General features: G+C 41.7%; 1 protein-coding gene across 4 annotated transcripts in view; it reads left to right on the plus strand.

The window, feature by feature from the left end:
* The window catches only part of LOC138851582 (transmembrane protein 222), a gene marked incomplete at its 3' end in the record, with an annotated part of 91,591 nt that overhangs the window by 34,498 nt on the left and 39,285 nt on the right, over positions 1–17,808 (plus strand). For all 4 annotated transcript variants that reach the window (XM_070080833.1, XM_070080830.1, XM_070080831.1 and 1 more), the window contains 1 exon segment: positions 14,358–14,518. In XM_070080833.1, the coding sequence (XP_069936934.1) occupies positions 14,409–14,518 (110 nt within the window).

Raw genomic sequence — 17,808 nt, forward strand, 5'->3', positions numbered from 1 at the left:
CCTCAATCGCTGCCTCAATCGCTGCCTCAATCGCTGCCTCAATCGCTGCCTCAACCACTGCCTCAATCGCTGCCTCAATCGCTGCCTCAATCGCTGCCTCAACAGCTGCCTCAATCGCTGCCTCAATCGCTGCCTCAACAGCTGCCTCAACCACTGCCTCAATCGCTGCCTCAACCGCTGCCTCAATCGCTGCCTCAACCGCTGCCTCAATCGCTGCCTCAACAGCTGCCTCAATCGCTGCCTCAATCGCTGCCTCAAAAGCTGCCTCAATCGCTGCCTCAACCACTGCCTCAACCACTGCCTCAACCGCTGCCTCAATCGCTGCCTCAACAGCTGCCTCAACCACTGCCTCAATCGCTGCCTCAATCGCTGCCTCAATCGCTGCCTCAACCACTGCCTCAATCGCTGCCTCAATCACTGCCTCAATCGCTGCCTCAACAGCTGCCTCAACCACTGCCTCAATCACTGCCTCAATTGTTGCCTCAACCACTGCCTCAACCACTGCCTCAATCACTGCCTCAATCACTGCCTCAACCACTGCCTCAACCACTGCCTCAACCACTGCCTCAATCGCTGCCTCAATTGCTGCCTCAATCGCTGCCTCAATCGCTGCCTCAATCGCTGCCTCAACAGCTGCCTCAACCACTGCCTCAACTGCTGCCTCAATTGCTGCCTCAACAGCTGTCTCAATCACTGCCTCAACCACTGCCTCAATCACTGCCTCAACCACTGCCTCAACCACTGCCTCAATCGCTGCCTCAATTGCTGCCTCAACAGCTGCCTCAATTGCTGCCTCAACCACTGCCTCAATCGCTGCCTCAACAGCTGCCTCAACCACTGCCTCAATCGCTGCCTCATTTGCTGCCTCAACAGCTGCCTCAATCACTGCCTCAACCACTGCCTCAACCACTGCCTCAACCACTGCCTCAACCACTGCCTCAACCACTGCCTCAACCACTGCCTCTACCACTCCAGTTGCACTCAATCTACAAGCACCAAACACAATGAATTATTGTGAAATGTTTGGAAGAGCACGGAGACTAATAATCACTCCAGCATAAACAAAGCCATACTGACGATGTGTCAACCACTCCCTCGTATTTTTGTACAATTTCTTTCTTCAATTATATCGTATTTATTATTATTATTATTATTATTATTACTATTGTTATTATTAGCTGTAGCAGAAATGTTTGATTCTTTGCTGTGTTGAAGAGTAAACACATGATGTCACCGTCTAATACCTGTCTGAATAGCCATTCCAATAGGCAGTCATGAAATAAGTTTGCTCAAGTATACACAGATACAGTTGCCCACATAGATTATCATACATAGCAGCACGTGTAAAGTACCTAGGATAAAAAAGTCAGTGACTTATTTCCATTGGGGTCCTTTTATATTTACACTTATATGTATTTACTTTTATACTTACACTTTTATATTTACACTTACCTTGGAGGAGATGTTAGTTTAACTAGTTTGATGGAGGAGATACTGGCAGAGGTTTAGGGTGGTGGACGATAGCAGGCCGGCGTATGTTCAGCAGCCCTGTACACATCCACCAACATTGGAGAGTTACTTTCGTGTCATTTTTCTATCGCTTACTCGCTTAACTTATTTGCTACACTGTTAACTCTACACTTAATTGCTGGCTGGCGCTATAACCTTTATTGATACCTGCTGCTTTAGTATTGTACATATCGTAGAATCACTGAATCACTGCAGAAGGCACATTCTTTCTTCTCTTCCTCCTCCACTTTGGTACTTTACTACGAGTTTTTTCTTAAATTCTATTGTGCTTCTTTCCTTCTTTACCACAGGGCTGGCACTAGAAGCTTTCTTTGGGCCCAAGGTGGCTTATTTAGCAGTTATAAGCACTAAAAGCAATAGAATAATACAAAATATATCGCATGTACACGTGGAATCATCCTCACTGGCTTGTAAACACTACCTGTACATGGTCTCAGGCTGCACGGACATGTTCAGGATGAATGTTCTTAACTGAGTTTTTCATCGTTAGCTGAGCCAATATTTTGCCGCAGAAACATATCAGTATCTGATTTTATCGCTATCCGATGGCATCGTTAACTGAGGGTCCACTGTACAGCATTTAATGTGCTCAAGAGATTACATGTATTATATGGCATCAGGAGTAGAGAGACTCTTAGCGATTTTAATGTGTACCTGCATGTCAGCACAGTGTGTAAGTATATTTAGGTACAGGCAGTGCAGGATTTAGGTGGTGGGGGCCCAGGGCCCAGTTTGGTGGAGGGGCCCCTTGCATTAAAAAGTCTAATGCTAATGGTTAGAAGATGTAAGTTTCTTCTTGGAAAACTTTTGTCACTCTCAATATATGTACCATCCTCTTAAAATGAAGAAATAAAACAATAAATTGGATTTATAGTGTGTTTTTTTAACCCTTAAACTGTCCAAACGTAGATCTACGTTTGCACGCGTAGTGCTCCAAATGTAGATCAACGTTTTATTTTTCATTCCTTCAAATTTGGCACAATAGGCTTGAGTCGCCTAGACATGAAAGAATGGGTCTGTGCACTCAGTGTGTGCACTATTAAAGTAATCTGGGAGTACTTAGTTCCTTGTGGGAGCACCAGTTCAATTGAGTGCCAACTAGAGCAAATAGCGTGGCAAACACCAGGGATTCACTGATGCCATGTCGCATTAACACTCCCATTTCAAGAGGAAAGTAAAAATAGGTTAGATAAATAAACGAGTGAGTGTGGCTAGGTGTGAGTTCGACCTGACTAGCTTGTGCTAGTCAGTGGATGTGACCTGACTAGGTGGATGATTTGTCTAAGCTGGGGGGGGGGGGGTCAGTGTGACTTGTACCTGCCTTGCATGGGCCAGTAGGCCTGCTGCAGTGTTCTTTCTTTCTTATGTTCTTATGAATTTGGCAGGCTGGCCGGCTGGCTGGCTTTGGCTGTATTTGGCCGTCTCTCTGTCTATAACTCTCTCTCTATATCTCTATCTGTCTGTATCTCTGTCTATCTATATCTCTGTCTATATCTGTATCTGTCTGTATCTCTGTCTATATCTCTGTCTCTCTCTCTGTCTATCTATATATCAGTCTATATATCTGTCTATCTACGTATACAGTGGACCCCCGGTTAACGATTTTAATCCGTGCAAGAGGGCTCATCGTTATGCGAAATAATCGTTATGCGAATGAATTTTCCCCATAAGAAATAATGGAAATAAAATTAATCCGTGCAAGACGCCCAAAAGTATGAAAAAAAATTTTTTTTACCACATGAAATGTTAATTTTAATACACACAAACTGAAAAAGGCATGCACAATTACATGACACTTACTTTTATTGAAGATCTGGTGATGATTGATGGGATGGGAGGAGGGGAGAGCATTATCTTCTTACTGTTTAGAAGGGGAATCCCCTTCCATTAGGACTTGAGGTAGCAAGTCCTTTTCTGGGGTTACTTCCCTTCTTCTTTTAATGCCACTAGGACCAGCTTGAGAGTCACTGGACCTCTGTCGCACAACAAATCTGTCCATAGAGCTCTGTACCTCCCGTTCCTTCAAGACTTTCCTAAAATGGGCCATAACATTGTCATTGAAATAGTCACAAGCACGGCTTGCAACAGCTGTGTCAGGGTGATTTTCATCTATAAAGGTTTGCAGTTCAACCCACTCTGCACACATTTCCTTAATCTTTGAAGTAGGCACAATGGATTCCACAACTGGCATAGGCTTCTCAGGGTTAGCCCCAAACCCTTCAAAATCTTTCTTAATTTCCATACTAATTCTCACCCTTTTTACCACAGGGTTGGCACTAGAAGCTTTCTTGGGGCCCATGGTCACTTATTTTCCAGAAACAGCACCGAAAATACTGTAATAATACGAAATATTCCGAGTGTATGCTTGGATGTTACCGCGGAGGCTGGCTGGTAAACAATGGGACGGAGCGGCACATGTGAGGCTGGCTGAGGGCACATTGGACGCGTCTCGGACGAAAATCGGTATGCGGGTTTTTAATCGGTATGCGCGGCAAAAATTTTGCGATAAAAGTAATCGTTATGCGGAAAAATCGCTATGCGATGCCATCGTTATGCGGGGGTCCACTGTATCTCTATCTGTATCTCTCTATCTATATCTGTCTCACATGTACATATAAGTACAGTTATTATACATAGTGTAAATTACCTAGGATAATCCAGAAATTCCAGGCAAAGATAGACAGAAACATGTTTGTGTGTATCTGTGAAAACTAATAAAGCCAGGGTTCCCCCGAGCACCCATTTATCAAATGTCACCGAGCTGATAAGAAATGTCATAACAAGATTCTTCATGGAGTTTGATATCTAATACTCCAGGCAGACAAAGACAGACAAGCAGAGACAGACAGACAGACAGCTAGACAGAGAGAGATAGGCAGACAGACAGACAGGCAGATACAGATAAATAGACAGAGAGACGAGACATGTTTGTGTGTAACAGTGATAACAAATACAGCGAGGGTTAGCTGGAGCAGTGGGCATTTATCAAATGTCACTGGGCTGTCAACAGTATAGGGATGCCTTTCATAACAACATGCTTCAAGGTATATGCCAGGGTATCTGAAACATTGCTGGGACCTATAAATATTTTGTATATATTTCTAGACAATAGTAAATAACCCAGGCAGGTGTAAATGTTCACCTGTCAATGTGATTGTGACTATTTGAGCACTATTTCAGTACCTAATATTAGTGTCAGAACAAAGATTGGCTATGAAATTACAAGAACTATTATAAGTTATAATTATCAGAACATAAAAAATATATAGATTAAAATAAAAAGGAGAAAAAAAGGTATATCGGCAACACTTCTGCAAGCAGCAGAAGTCGATGTTGCTGACAGTTGAGCATCCAGTGCCAACTTCACGGTCTTATATCTCGGTAAGTGCTGACCCTAAAATTTTTTGTTTACTTCTATAACGTGTAGAAACATGTGCTCTTCATTTTAAAAGAAAAAAACGATTTTTTTATTTTTCAAAATATTCGGAGCGCCACGCTAGTGAACGTAGATCTACGTTTGGACAGTTTAAGGGTTAATAAAACAAATCCTTTTCAATACCAGAATATAATTTTTTACTCTGACAATAATAACCATAACACGGAGCAGTGAGCACTAACCGTATTTCGTCCTCACTACCACACTATTGTTCACATACTGACCATGATCAAGCAGTCATTCATACTGCAATGCCCTGCACAACCAGGATGATGATGTGCTGTGAGTCATCCTCACGTCCTGCAGCTGATGATGCATTCGCGCTGATGATGTAACACTAGAGATCAGATGACTCGACATAACATTCCCACCACAATTCAAACTCTTGCATACATTTTCTCTTTTTTTGCACTCTATTCAGTTCTCAGTATAATGTGTGTCATAATATTTTTCATCACTTGGTCGGGGGGCCCCTCCTTGAAATCCAGCCCTGGGTACAGGTACACATAAATATAATTATCAGAGTACGTACATATAAAATATGCAATAACTTTAAAACACTTGAAATTTTGGAAAGTTTCCAGACATAATATAGAGATGTGCTCATGGAGAATGTAAACAAACTGGGTGGGGCATGCTGTATTAGAAAGACTGGGAGTTGTATAGCAAGTTTTGGTCATAATATGAAATTGCTATACAGTGGACCCCCGCTTAACGATCACCTCCAAATGCGACCAATTATGTAAGTATATTTATGTAAGTGCATTTGTACGTGTATGTTTGGGGGTCTGAAATGGACTAATCTACTTCACAATATTCCTTATGGGAAAAAATTCGGTCAGTACTGGCACCTGAACATACTACTGGAATGAAAAAAGTTCGTTAACCGGGGGTCCACTGTATAAGTGGAATGTTGTAAGGGTGAAACGCCATAAAGCGGGGCCCTACTGTACAAGGTATACAGGCCTAGCTGACATCATGACATACAGTGGACCCTCGATTTTCGTGTTTAATCTCTTCCAGAGCCATCAGCCAAAACTGAAACCATTTTCCCCATAAGAAATAATGTAAATGGAATTAATCTGTTCCAGACACCCAGAAGTATCAGCAAAAAATTGTTTTTTATGTTAACCCTTTGAGGGTCGCCAGGCCCTCTCAGAGACTTGTTCTCAGGGTCGCCAAAATTTAAAAAAAAAATTATTTTTTCCTATGAAAAGATAGAGAATCTTTTCCCGATCATAATGACACCAAAAGTATGAAATTTGATGGAAAACTTACGGAATTATGCTCTCCCAAAGTTAACGGTCTCGACGATGTTTACGCATCGGCGATTTTGCCCATTTTGAGCCCTATTTTCTGCCAATTCCAGTGTACTATTCGACAAAAATCATAACTGTTAATCTAGAACTCCATTTTTTCTATTGAATGAGTACAGGAAACCACCCATTTACCGATTTCAACTATCCAATAAAGTGGTCAGAATTTAGCAATTTTGCCAATTTCACACAAATTTCAAAAGATGCCATTTTCCAAATAGGGTCCAGAATAAACAAGAAAGACATTCTGGGCACTAAAATAACATTTCCTCTGTTCATTAGTCACATCCCCACGCCCCTCTTACATTTCTTTTGCTTTCCACTTTGAATTTTTATTCTCACAAAAAATAGAAGATTTACTGTTATGTAGACTACTGTATTAGTGTAGAAATGGTATAAATAATACCAGTGCACTTGTGAAAGAATATTAGATTCACCAGTTGATGTGTATTGGACGCGTGGCAAGATTTGTTTACTTTTGAACTTTGGCAAAAATCGAACATTTCTGCTACTTTGAGCTCAATTTCAAGGTACTTTTCATTGTGAAACCAATCAAAATCATCTCAATTTCTGTAATATGTCTTCCATTCTATAAAATGAGACCAGGAAAACTAAATACAACCATAAATACCATACAAAAATACAGTGCAAAGTCGTTGTTTTAAACCAAAAACACGGTCAAAATTTTTTTTTCTCATTACGCACTGTGTGCTGCAGGATTTTTTTTTATACTGCTCACACTGACCACATAGACCCATTCTTTCATATGTAGGCCTACCAGCTTTCTCTTGCAAGATTTGAGGGTGCTAGAATTTATGCGTACTAGTACGTCAAAAACCCTGGCGCGTAAGCCGTACTAGTATGGCCGAAACCCCGAAAGGGTTAAAGATAAAGTTACATGCACAAAAGAATGAACATTACACATGACACTTACCTTTATTGAAGGCTGTTGTTGCTGGAAGGAAGACAGGGAGGATGGGAGAGGGAGGATAGGTTATTGTTTGGAAGGGGAATCCCCCTCCATAAGGACTCTAGGTACCACGTCCTTATCCGGGGTCACTTCCCTCCTTTGTTTTTGAATGCCACAAAATATTTGTCCGGAGTGTTCTGTTTCTGGCGTCTCTTTAAGATTTGCCTGAAATGGGACATGGCATTGTCATCGTAAAAGTCACCAGCATGGATTGCAACAGCTTTCTCAGGGTGATGTTCCTCCACAAATGAAGGCACTTTAGTCCACATTGCATAAATATCCTTAATCTTTGAAGAAGGCACCTTCTTCCATCTCTCTTCATCCTTCTCTGAAGCAATTTTCTCAGCTGTGGTCTATTGCTGTTGCAGCTCATCAGTGGTTAGCTCTTCATTGTGGTCCTCCACCAATTCTTTCAACCAACCTCCATGGAACTCCCCAATGCCACAAATGATTGCACAACAGGTGTAGTGTCGACAGGGTCAGCCTCAAACCCTTCAAAATCCTTCTTTTGGACACAATCTGGCCACAAATTTCCCCAGGCAGAGTTCATCGTCCTGGAAGTCACTCCCTGCCAAGCCTTATCTATGAGGCCTATGCAGTGGAAGATACTGAAGTGATTCTTCCAGAACTCTTTTAGGGTCAATTCAGAGTCCGACGTTATGTCAAAGCACCTTTGAAACATTGCTTTGGTGTACAGTTTTTTGAAGTTTGCAATGATCTGCTGGTCCATGGGCTGGATGAGAGAAGTGGTGTTAGTACCTTAGACAATTAGTCTTCCAAGTCTGGTGGATGAGCAGGAGCATTGTCCATTAACAGGAGGCACTGGAGTGGCAATTTATTATCCACGAGGTATTTCTTCACACTCGGGCCAAACACTTCATTGAACCATTCCAGGAAAATTTCCCTAGTGACCCATGCCCTACTGTTAGCCTTCCACATCACACACAATTTACTCTTGACAGCACTTTTTCTTGAACACTCTGAGATTTTCAGAGTGATACACCAGTAAAGGCTTCACTTTGAAATCCCCACTAGCATTACCACACAACAAGAGAGTTAGCCTGTCTTTCATAGGCTTGTGTCCTGGGAGTGCCTTGTCCTCCTGCATAATGTAGGTCATGTAGGTCCTCTTTGGCATTTTCTTCCAAAACAGGCCTGTTTCGTCACAATTGAACACTTGTTGGGGTTGGAATTTTTCAGCCTCTACATAACATTTGAATTCCCGAATGAATTTTTCAGCCGCTTGTTTGTCTGAACTGGCACCCTCACCGTGCCTTACAGCACTGTGTATGCCACTTCACTTCTTGAATTTTTCGACCAGCCTTTGCTGGCCTTAAATTCACTTACATAAGCACTTGTTTCAGACAGTTTCTTTATGAGATCATCATGCAACTGCCTTGCCTTTTCACAAATTATAAACTGCACAACACTATCCCCTGCTAACTCTTTTTCTCTGATTCACACCAAAAACAATTTCTCCACTTCTTCACTTGTTTGGGATCTCTGTTTGGTTATCACATTCACCCCTTTCACAACATCAGCTTCCATGATTTCTATTCTCTTTGCCGCAGTGGAGTTGATTGTTGATGGCGACTTCCCGTACATCCTCCCGAGTTCAGCAATGCGTATGCCACTATCATATTTTCTTAGGATTTCTTTTTTTCAGTTCTACAGTGTTCCTCACTTTCTTTACCAAAGCACTGGCACTAGGAGCTCTCTTTGGGGCCATGGTTGCTTATTTAGCAGTCACACACAATAAACAAGTGGCAAAAACAATGGATTATTATGAAATGTTTTGTATGACCTGGCAGGATATGTTCACTCACCAAGAAACAGTGCTATACTGGCTGAGAATGCGTGTGGGAGGTGGCTTTGTCTGCTCACTGGACATTGGATAGGTTCCGTACGATCGACGAAAACAGAGGTAATCAATGAAAACGGAACCCAAAAATCGATAAAAAAGTCGGCCAAAACCAAAATCGGCGATAACGGAGATTGATGAAAACGGAGGGTCCACTGTATAGAAAGCTTCTTGTTATGTAGAGCATTTCAGGCAAATTAGGTCAGTTTTGTCCCAGGATGCGATCCACACAAGCCTACTAACACCCAGATACCTTACTGATGGGTGAACAGGGACAGCAGGTATCTTTATGGAAACACCCCCAGACCTCAGTGTGTGAGCTGAGTGCGCTAGCAATTGAGCTACAGGACACCTGTCTTGTATGATTAAGACATGGATCTATCTAAGCAACAATGGCCACAGTGACATAGATCTTTTTTGAGATTTTGAAAATACTTGCCCGACCAATCCTACCCATGGAGGACACACCAACCTCTGCCCTTAAACCCCTGCAGCACCTGATCTCACCCACTATATATACTGTTATTTCTGTTCTTTATATTGGAAAAGCCACTGGATAGTGAGATGTCTCCTTAGTAGATGTCAGTTACAGCAGATAAATCTTTTTTTGCAGATTTGATGGTTTTAACACTTTCAGGGTCCAGAGGCCAAATTTCAAAGTGCACACCAGGGTCCAAGAATTTTCAAAAAATAATTTTGTTATTTTTTCTTATGAAATGGTAGAGAAGCTTTTTCTGAAGGTAATAAAACAAAAAGTATGAAATTTGACAGAAAATTGATGAAATTATGCTCTCGCAAATTTTGATGTATCAGCGATATTTACGCATTGGTGAATTTGCCTACTTTGACTCCCATTTTAGGCCAATTACATTATTCCAGTTGACCAAATTCTTACCTATTCCACTAGTATTATTTCTATTGATTGAGCACAAGAAATCGCCACGTCAACTGTTTCAGCTACAAAATAAAGTGATCGAAAATTGGTAATTTGGCCAATTTAATGCAAAGTTCTGAATATTCCAATTTAAAAATAGGGTCCAGAATAAACAATGCAGGCATTCCTGGCACTAAACTAACATTTCCTCTGTTCATTAGTTACATTTTCAGGCTTTACAAATGAATTCCATTTTGATTTTTTATTCAAACCAAAAAATGGAAGATTTACTGTCATGCAATATTGTATTAATTGTATAAATAATATCAGCACATTTGTGAACATATATTAGACTCACCAGCTGGCGTGTATTAGATGTGTGAGGTCATTTGTTTACTTTTGAACATTGTCAAAAATTCAACATTTCCGCTAATTTGAGCTCAGTTTCAAGCCATTTTCAGTACTAAAACCAATCAAAATCGTCTCTATTTCTGTAATATATCTTCTATTCTATCAAATGAGACCAAGAAATTGCAAATACAAGTATAAAAAACATACGAAAAAACACTGCAAAGTCGCTGTTTTAATAAAAAATTACGTTCTCTTTTTTTCTCTCATTTTGCACTGTGTGCTGCAGGATTTGTTTTATGTGGTGCACACATACCACATAAATGTATTCTCTCATATCTATGCCCAAATTTACCACTCACAGCTTATCAGAGTGAGCTGAGCTCATGGGGTAGATCTACGGTTTGGACCCTTAATATAAAGCCATAGATCTACGGCACGGACCCTGAAAGGGTTAATCACCATGATTTTTATTTTTATATCCTTCCTTGGAGGGAATGATCAGTAATAACATAATTTCTCTTGAAAATCAATTGTTATGTTACTAGCTAAAATATAGTGGATTAACATAATGTACAGAAATCGACAGTTCACCTTCCAATCATCTCCTTTGTTACAACCCAAATTATGTAGGCAAATGGATTCATTCATAACCAAATACTGCTTACTACTTCAAGAAGTTGCCACATACAGTGGAACCTCGGCTTACGAGTGCCCCACCATACAAGTTTTTCAGGATACGAGCAGCCGCTCAGTCCATTTTTTGTTTCTGGATACGAGCAAAAATTCAGGATGCGAGCTTCCCCCTCAAACACTTTTTTTTAGACCTCCAGATCTTACAAAAATAAAAGTGAATATATAATTGCAGTTCATTGTCGTGATGTATTATGTTGTTTTTACTGCTTAAGACTATAACTGCAACAGAAATAATAGTACAGTGGACCCCCGCATAGCGACCTTAATCCGTGCAAGAGGGCTGGCTGTTATGCGAAATGTTCGGTATGTGAATGAATTTTCCCCATAAGAAATAATGGAAATCAAATTAATCCGTGCAAGACACCCAAAAGTATGAAAAAAAAATTTTTACCACATGAAATATACATTTTCCTACACACAAAGAGAAGGATACATGCACAATAGTAGAGTAGTACATGCACAATATATATTGTGCATGTACTACTCTACTAAATGAAGAATAAATGACACTTACCTTTATTGAAGATGCAGCAATGACTGATGAGACACTGTGTCCTGGGAGTGCCTTTTCCTCCTGAGTACTGTAGGTCCTGTTTGGCATTTTCTTCCAGAACAGGCCTTATCACACTGTGTATGTCACTACGATTCTTAAATCTCTCAAACCAACCTTTGCTGGCTCTAAATTCACCAATATGAGCACTAGTTCCAGGCATTTTCCCTGTTCACCTGGGTGTTAGTCGACTGGTGTGGGTTGCATCCTGGGAGACAAGATTAAGGACCCCAATGGAAATAAGTTAGACAGTCTTCGATGACACTGACTTTTTTGGGCTATCCTGGGTGGCAAATCCTCTGGGGTTAATTGTTTCTTGGTATTCTCAATAAGCCACACCAACAACGGTGCTACAGCAGCAGCAGCAGCTGACGGTGGTACAGCAGCAACAGACGATGCTACAGCAGCAGCAGACGATGCTACAGCAGCAACTGACGATGTTACAGCAGCAGCAGACGATGCTACAGCAGCAGCAGCAGCTGACGGTGGTACAGCAGCAACAGACGATGCTACAGCAGCAACAGACGATGCTACAGCAGCAGCAGACGATGCTACAGCAGCAACTGACGATGTTACAGCAGCAGCAGACGATGCTACAGCAGCAGCAGCTGACGGTGGTACAGCAGCAACAGACGATGCTACAGCAGCAACAGACGATGCTACAGCAGCAGCAGACAATGCTACAGCAGCAGCAGACGATACTACAGCAGCAGCAGACGATGCTACAGCAGCAGCAGACGATGCTACAGCAGCAGCAGACGATGCTACAGCAGCAGCAGACGGTACTACAGCAGCAGGAGCAGCTGACGGTGGTACAGCAGCAGCAGCTGACAGTGCAGCAGCAGCTGACGGTGGTACAGCAGCAGCAGCAGCTGTACCACCAATAGTAGCGATGGTTGATTGGGGTTTATTATACAACCTGGCAAGCTCGGAGACACGCACTCCACTTTCATACTTATCAATGATCTTTTTCTTCATCTCCATAGTAATTCTCACCCTTATTGCTGTAGGGTTGGCACTAGAAGCTTTCTTGGGGCCCATGGTCACTTATTTTCCAGAAAAAAATCACCAAAAACACTGTAATAATACGAAATGTTCCGATTGTATGCTTGGATGTTACCGCGGAGGCTGGCTGGTAAACAATGCCACCGGCGGAACATGTGAGCGTGGCTCAGGCCGCACATTGGACGCGTCTCGGACGAAGGGTGCTGAGCGGGTTTTTGGGCGGTATGCGAGGCAAAATTTTAGCGATCAAAGCGTCCGGTATGCGGATTGTCCGTTATGCAAGGCGTCCGGTATGCGGGGGTCCACTGTATTTCTTACCTTAAATTGTGGGTGCTGGTGTTTGTGGATGATTGTGAAGAGAGTGGAGAGTTATGCTGTGGTCCAACTGGGCTGAGGTGGATGGTAGAGGTTCTGGTACTGAAGTCAGTGGTTGTACTGGAGTGTGCATAAATTCTGTAATGGATTTCTGTTCTATTTTACCCTGCAGTACATTATACAACTGACGGTAAGGCATCAGCTGTCCTAGACACCGTTTTGGGGTCCTCTTCAGTGAAAAGTCTAACTTTAAGTAATTCAGTAAGTCAGTCAAGTAAGTCAGTCAGTCAAGTCATTCAGTCAGTCATTCAGTCATTCAGTCATTCAGTCAAAGTCAAAGTCAAAGTCAAAGTTCGAGTCCTAGTCCGAGTCCGAGTCCAGGTCAGGTCCAAGTCCAAGTCCAAGTCCAAGTCCAAGTCCAAGTCCAAGTCCAAGTCCAAGTCCAAGTCCAAGTCCAAGTCATTCAGTAAGTCAGCAACACTGGTATGCTTACTAGGTGTCATGATTGCTTGGCAGATGCAAGATATGGTAATAAAAGATCAAAACACAGTTCACAAACACAGCTTGTAGGAGAGAAGTGGAACTGAACACATATTCACGAAGCTGGGATGGTGGTGTCGGGAGTGCCGGGGGTGGCAGGATGGTGGGAGGTCTCCCCCGCTGACCCACAACAAGGTGGCTGCTTGAGGTACGGAATGGCTGCCACCACTTGTCACATATTGAGTATATATCAGGTTTCCATTTTATTTATATTGTTTAATATGTCATATTAGATGAATTTTGATAAATAAATAAGCTAAAGAGTTGATATTAGCATCATATTGAAGTATTTTTGTTCTGCCTCCCAGAGCGGGAATTTCGCTGGAACAGATTAATGGCATTTCAATTAATTTAAATGAGGAAGTTTGACTCAGCATACTAGCAGATCGGGATGCGAGCAAGGTCATGGAATGGATTAAACTTGTAAGCCGAGGTTCCGCTGTATATCTATTGGCCCAAATTTTTTTCAACTTCCATGTGGCCAAATGTATCCATTTACTGCTGGTGAAGATGAACAGCAAGTGTAAGGAAACATGCCCATATATCTTGTCACTCAATAGAATTTCATCTGGAGCCTTCAAAATTATTCCCAATCTATCCCTCATACATTCCACACAGCAATAAACACTTGCCTTTTTATTCTGGGCCCAGGCAGGTATGTGTCCTATTCTGTTTTAACTTTTTGGTTGAAGTTAGTACTGTAATGATGGCTGATCAACTTTTAGCAGAGAAAGTGCGTTTTATTGAAGATGGGTTCCCAACCAAATCTTTTTTTTTCTTCCTTTATTACATGGAATGTTTGTACCTGTATACTGTAAGTGATAAGAGTCATCACATTCCTATGCTATTGTACTACATATATTGAATATAAATATTGTAAGCAGACAAAATATTAACCTTAAAATCTTTATTCCAGTTGTAGAAAGGTTTCCTGTATTCACACAAACATCACCGGCACTACATTGTGATGTCTGAGAGTGGAACTTCATCTCAAAATCCAGATCTCATTGGGAAAATGGATCATAAACACCATCGCTACCCTTGTTGTATTGTGTGGACCCCACTACCTTTATTAACGTAAGTTATCAATACTCTCCACATTCATTTTTGCTTTTAATTTTTGGTATGTTTAATATTAATTGTAGTTATTTTTATTTGTGAAATGCAATTTTTATTTTTTTTTCCATGGTGACCATTTGCCACCACAGCAGGATGACCCAAAAAAGAAAATGCATTTGCCATCATTCATTTTTTTACTGTCTTGCCAAAAAGTGTGCTGACATAAAAATTCAGATTACCCATGAGAGTGCCGGCAATGTCCTTTTTTTTCCTCTCCTTCCCTCATGGACTTAAATCCTGCTAACTAGTTGCCTTGTATTCCTTCATAAATGTTAGCTTGCTCACACACCAACAGCACATCAGGTCATAAAAATTACTTGTTTACACTTATTCCAATCTAACACGCTCACAGAAGTCTGTTGGAAGTTCAAGCCAGTAACACTCGAAAACTTTACCCTCTCCCTTCACCTCTTCCTAGATGATGCCTACTTTTCATTTCCTCCACTCCAGATTTATATACAGTAGCCTCTTAGTCATCCTATTTTGCTCCATTCTCTTTAACTAAATACCTTAATAACCCCTCCTTATCCCTCTGAATTATAGTCATACCCCACCCTATATCTTTAACCCTTTGAGGGTCGACAGGCCCTCTCCGAAACTCCTTCTCAGGGTCGGCCAAATTTAAAAAAAAAAAAAAATTATTTTTTCTTATGAAAAAATAGAGTTTTTTTTTCTAAACATTATAGGATAAACAAAAAAAATTTACCATCAATACTTACGGAGATATGGATGCATGAAGTTTGCAGAAAATGAGCCGCGTATGGCAACAGCGGCGAGTGCTGCTCACCCGGTAAACTTTAGTTTACTTGTATTTGAAGGTTTGTTGTTTTTTTCACTATTTTATTTTTTCACATAACTTATGTGGCCTATGAGACCAAAGTAAGGTGCAATGTACATATATACACTCGTTGTATACAACACAATAAGCACACAAACATAATTATCAATATATTGTTTACAAAACTTATTTACAAAAACAAACAATACAAAACATTGTTTATTATTATTGTTCTATAATATATATACCAATATACAGTCACTGAACATATTCCTATTAGTTCTGCAGCTTGTGGAACTCTGAAACATGGTGTCATACACAATGGTGTTTTATCTTTCTCCCTCATTCTATCTCTTTCAATCTGTCTCTCTCTTTCTATCTGTCTGTCTATCTCTGTCTCACAGGTACACATAAATACAAGTATACATAGTATAAATTACCTAGGATAACCCAAGAAATCCAGACAAAGTGCTATACTCTGCTTGAAGATGTGAGTAAAAGTGATGACACAGTCTTGTGGCTCTCTGAGACAGAGAGCTAGATGGATAGACAGATAGACAGGGAGCTTGACAGACAGACAAATAGACAGACAGAAATGTTAGTGTACCAGTACCAGTGTACTAGTGTTCCACCCTCCTCCTCCTCTTCTTCCTCTTCCCCCTACTCTTCCTCCTCTTCCCCCTACTCTTCCTCATACTCTTCCTCTTCCTCTTCCTCTTCCTCTTCCTCCTACTCTTCCTCTTCCTCCTCCTCCTCTTCCTCCTCCTCCTCTTCCTCCTCCTCCTCTTCCTCCTCCTCCTCTTCTTCCTCTTCCTCCTACTCTTCCTCTTCCTCCTACTCTTCATCCTCCTCCTCCTCCTCTTCCTCCTTTTCCCCCTAATCTTCCTCCTACTATTCCTCTTCCTACTCCTCTTCCTCTTATTCCTCTTCCTCCTACTCTTCCTCTTCCTCCTCCTCCTCTTCCTCCTCCTCCTCTTCTTCCACTTCCCCCTACTCTTCCTCCTTCTCCTTCTCCTCCTCCTCCATAGCGTAAATTACCAGGAGTCGGCAGCTGTCAAAATGACATATTGTCTCATTACTCACTCCCCCCTCCCGCCTGTCAAAACAATGGGGTCGGATGCTGCTTCCCTTCCTCCATTCTATCTAATTATCTTTCTCCCTCATTCTATCTGTCTTTTTATATCTGTCTCACAGGTACACATAAATACAAGTATACATAGTATAAATTACCTAGGATAACCCAAGAAACCCAGACAAAGTGCTATACTCTGCTTGAAGATGTGAGTAAAAGTGATGACACAGTCTTGTGGCTCTCTGAGACAGAGAGCTAGACGGATAGACAGGGAGCTTGACAGACAGGCAAATAGACAGAAATGTTAGTATACCAGCAAAAACAAAGGGAGGGAGATGTTTATCTCATCTTTTGGCATCAGCTCTACCCTCATTTACCCTCATCAAACGTCAGCACTTATCAGATGTTATCTCCCCTTATCTTGTTACTGTCATGGGTGAACATTTATTATTACCTATTATTATTATTATTTATTATTATGATTATTATTATTATGTATTATTATTATTATGTATTATTGTTATCATTATGTATTCTTCTTCTTCCTCCTCCTCCTCTTCTTCTTCCTCCTCCTCCTCTTCTTCCTCCTCCTCCTCCTCCTCTTCTTCTTCCTCCTCCTCCTCCTCCTCCTCCTCCTCTTCTTCCTCCTCCTCCTCCTCCTCCTCCTCTTCTTCTTCCTCCTCCTCCTCCTCCTCCTCTGCCTCCTCCTCCTCTTGCCTCCTCCTCCTCTTGCCTCCTCCTCCTCTTGCCTCCTCCTCCTCTTGCCTCCTCCTCCTCTGCCTCCTCCTCCTCTGCCTCCTCCTCCTCCTCCATTCTTGGAACAAGTTTGAAGAGCTTGTAGTTCATAATCACTATCACTATCATCACCAATGCTCACATCTGAGTCTGGGATTTTGGAAAATAGGAGTTTCCTCTTTGATTCTGGTACAACTGAACGTGAACAAGATGGCCCAGCACCAGAGGTGGAAGGCTGTGGGTTGTCTGGGTTTTCCTCACTATTACCCATATTATGGTCATTAGTTTCGGTCAAAACCTCACCAGAACCTTGAAACTCATCTTCACTGTCACTTCCATCTGTATTAGAACTGTCACTGGGGAACAAAAGTGTCCCAATTCGCCGAGGAGTGAGGAACTTCTTACCACAGGGCACGGTGGAAATTGTGTACTATGATGGCATTCCCACAATGCACCACTGGGTCCCAGATTTTTTTCCTACTGCGCACACCCACCACACAGACCCATTCTCTCACATCTAGGCTTATCAGCCTTTTCCTGTGAGATTTGAGGCCCCTAGAATTTATGCGTACTAGTACGACAAAAACCCCTACGCGTAAGACGTACTAGTACGACCAAAACCCTCAAAGGGTTAATTGGGTCCAAGAGCCATGATGTAACCTG

This window comes from Cherax quadricarinatus, unplaced genomic scaffold (assembly GCF_038502225.1).
Source record: "Cherax quadricarinatus isolate ZL_2023a unplaced genomic scaffold, ASM3850222v1 Contig1086, whole genome shotgun sequence".
Lineage (NCBI taxonomy): Eukaryota > Metazoa > Arthropoda > Malacostraca > Decapoda > Parastacidae > Cherax > Cherax quadricarinatus.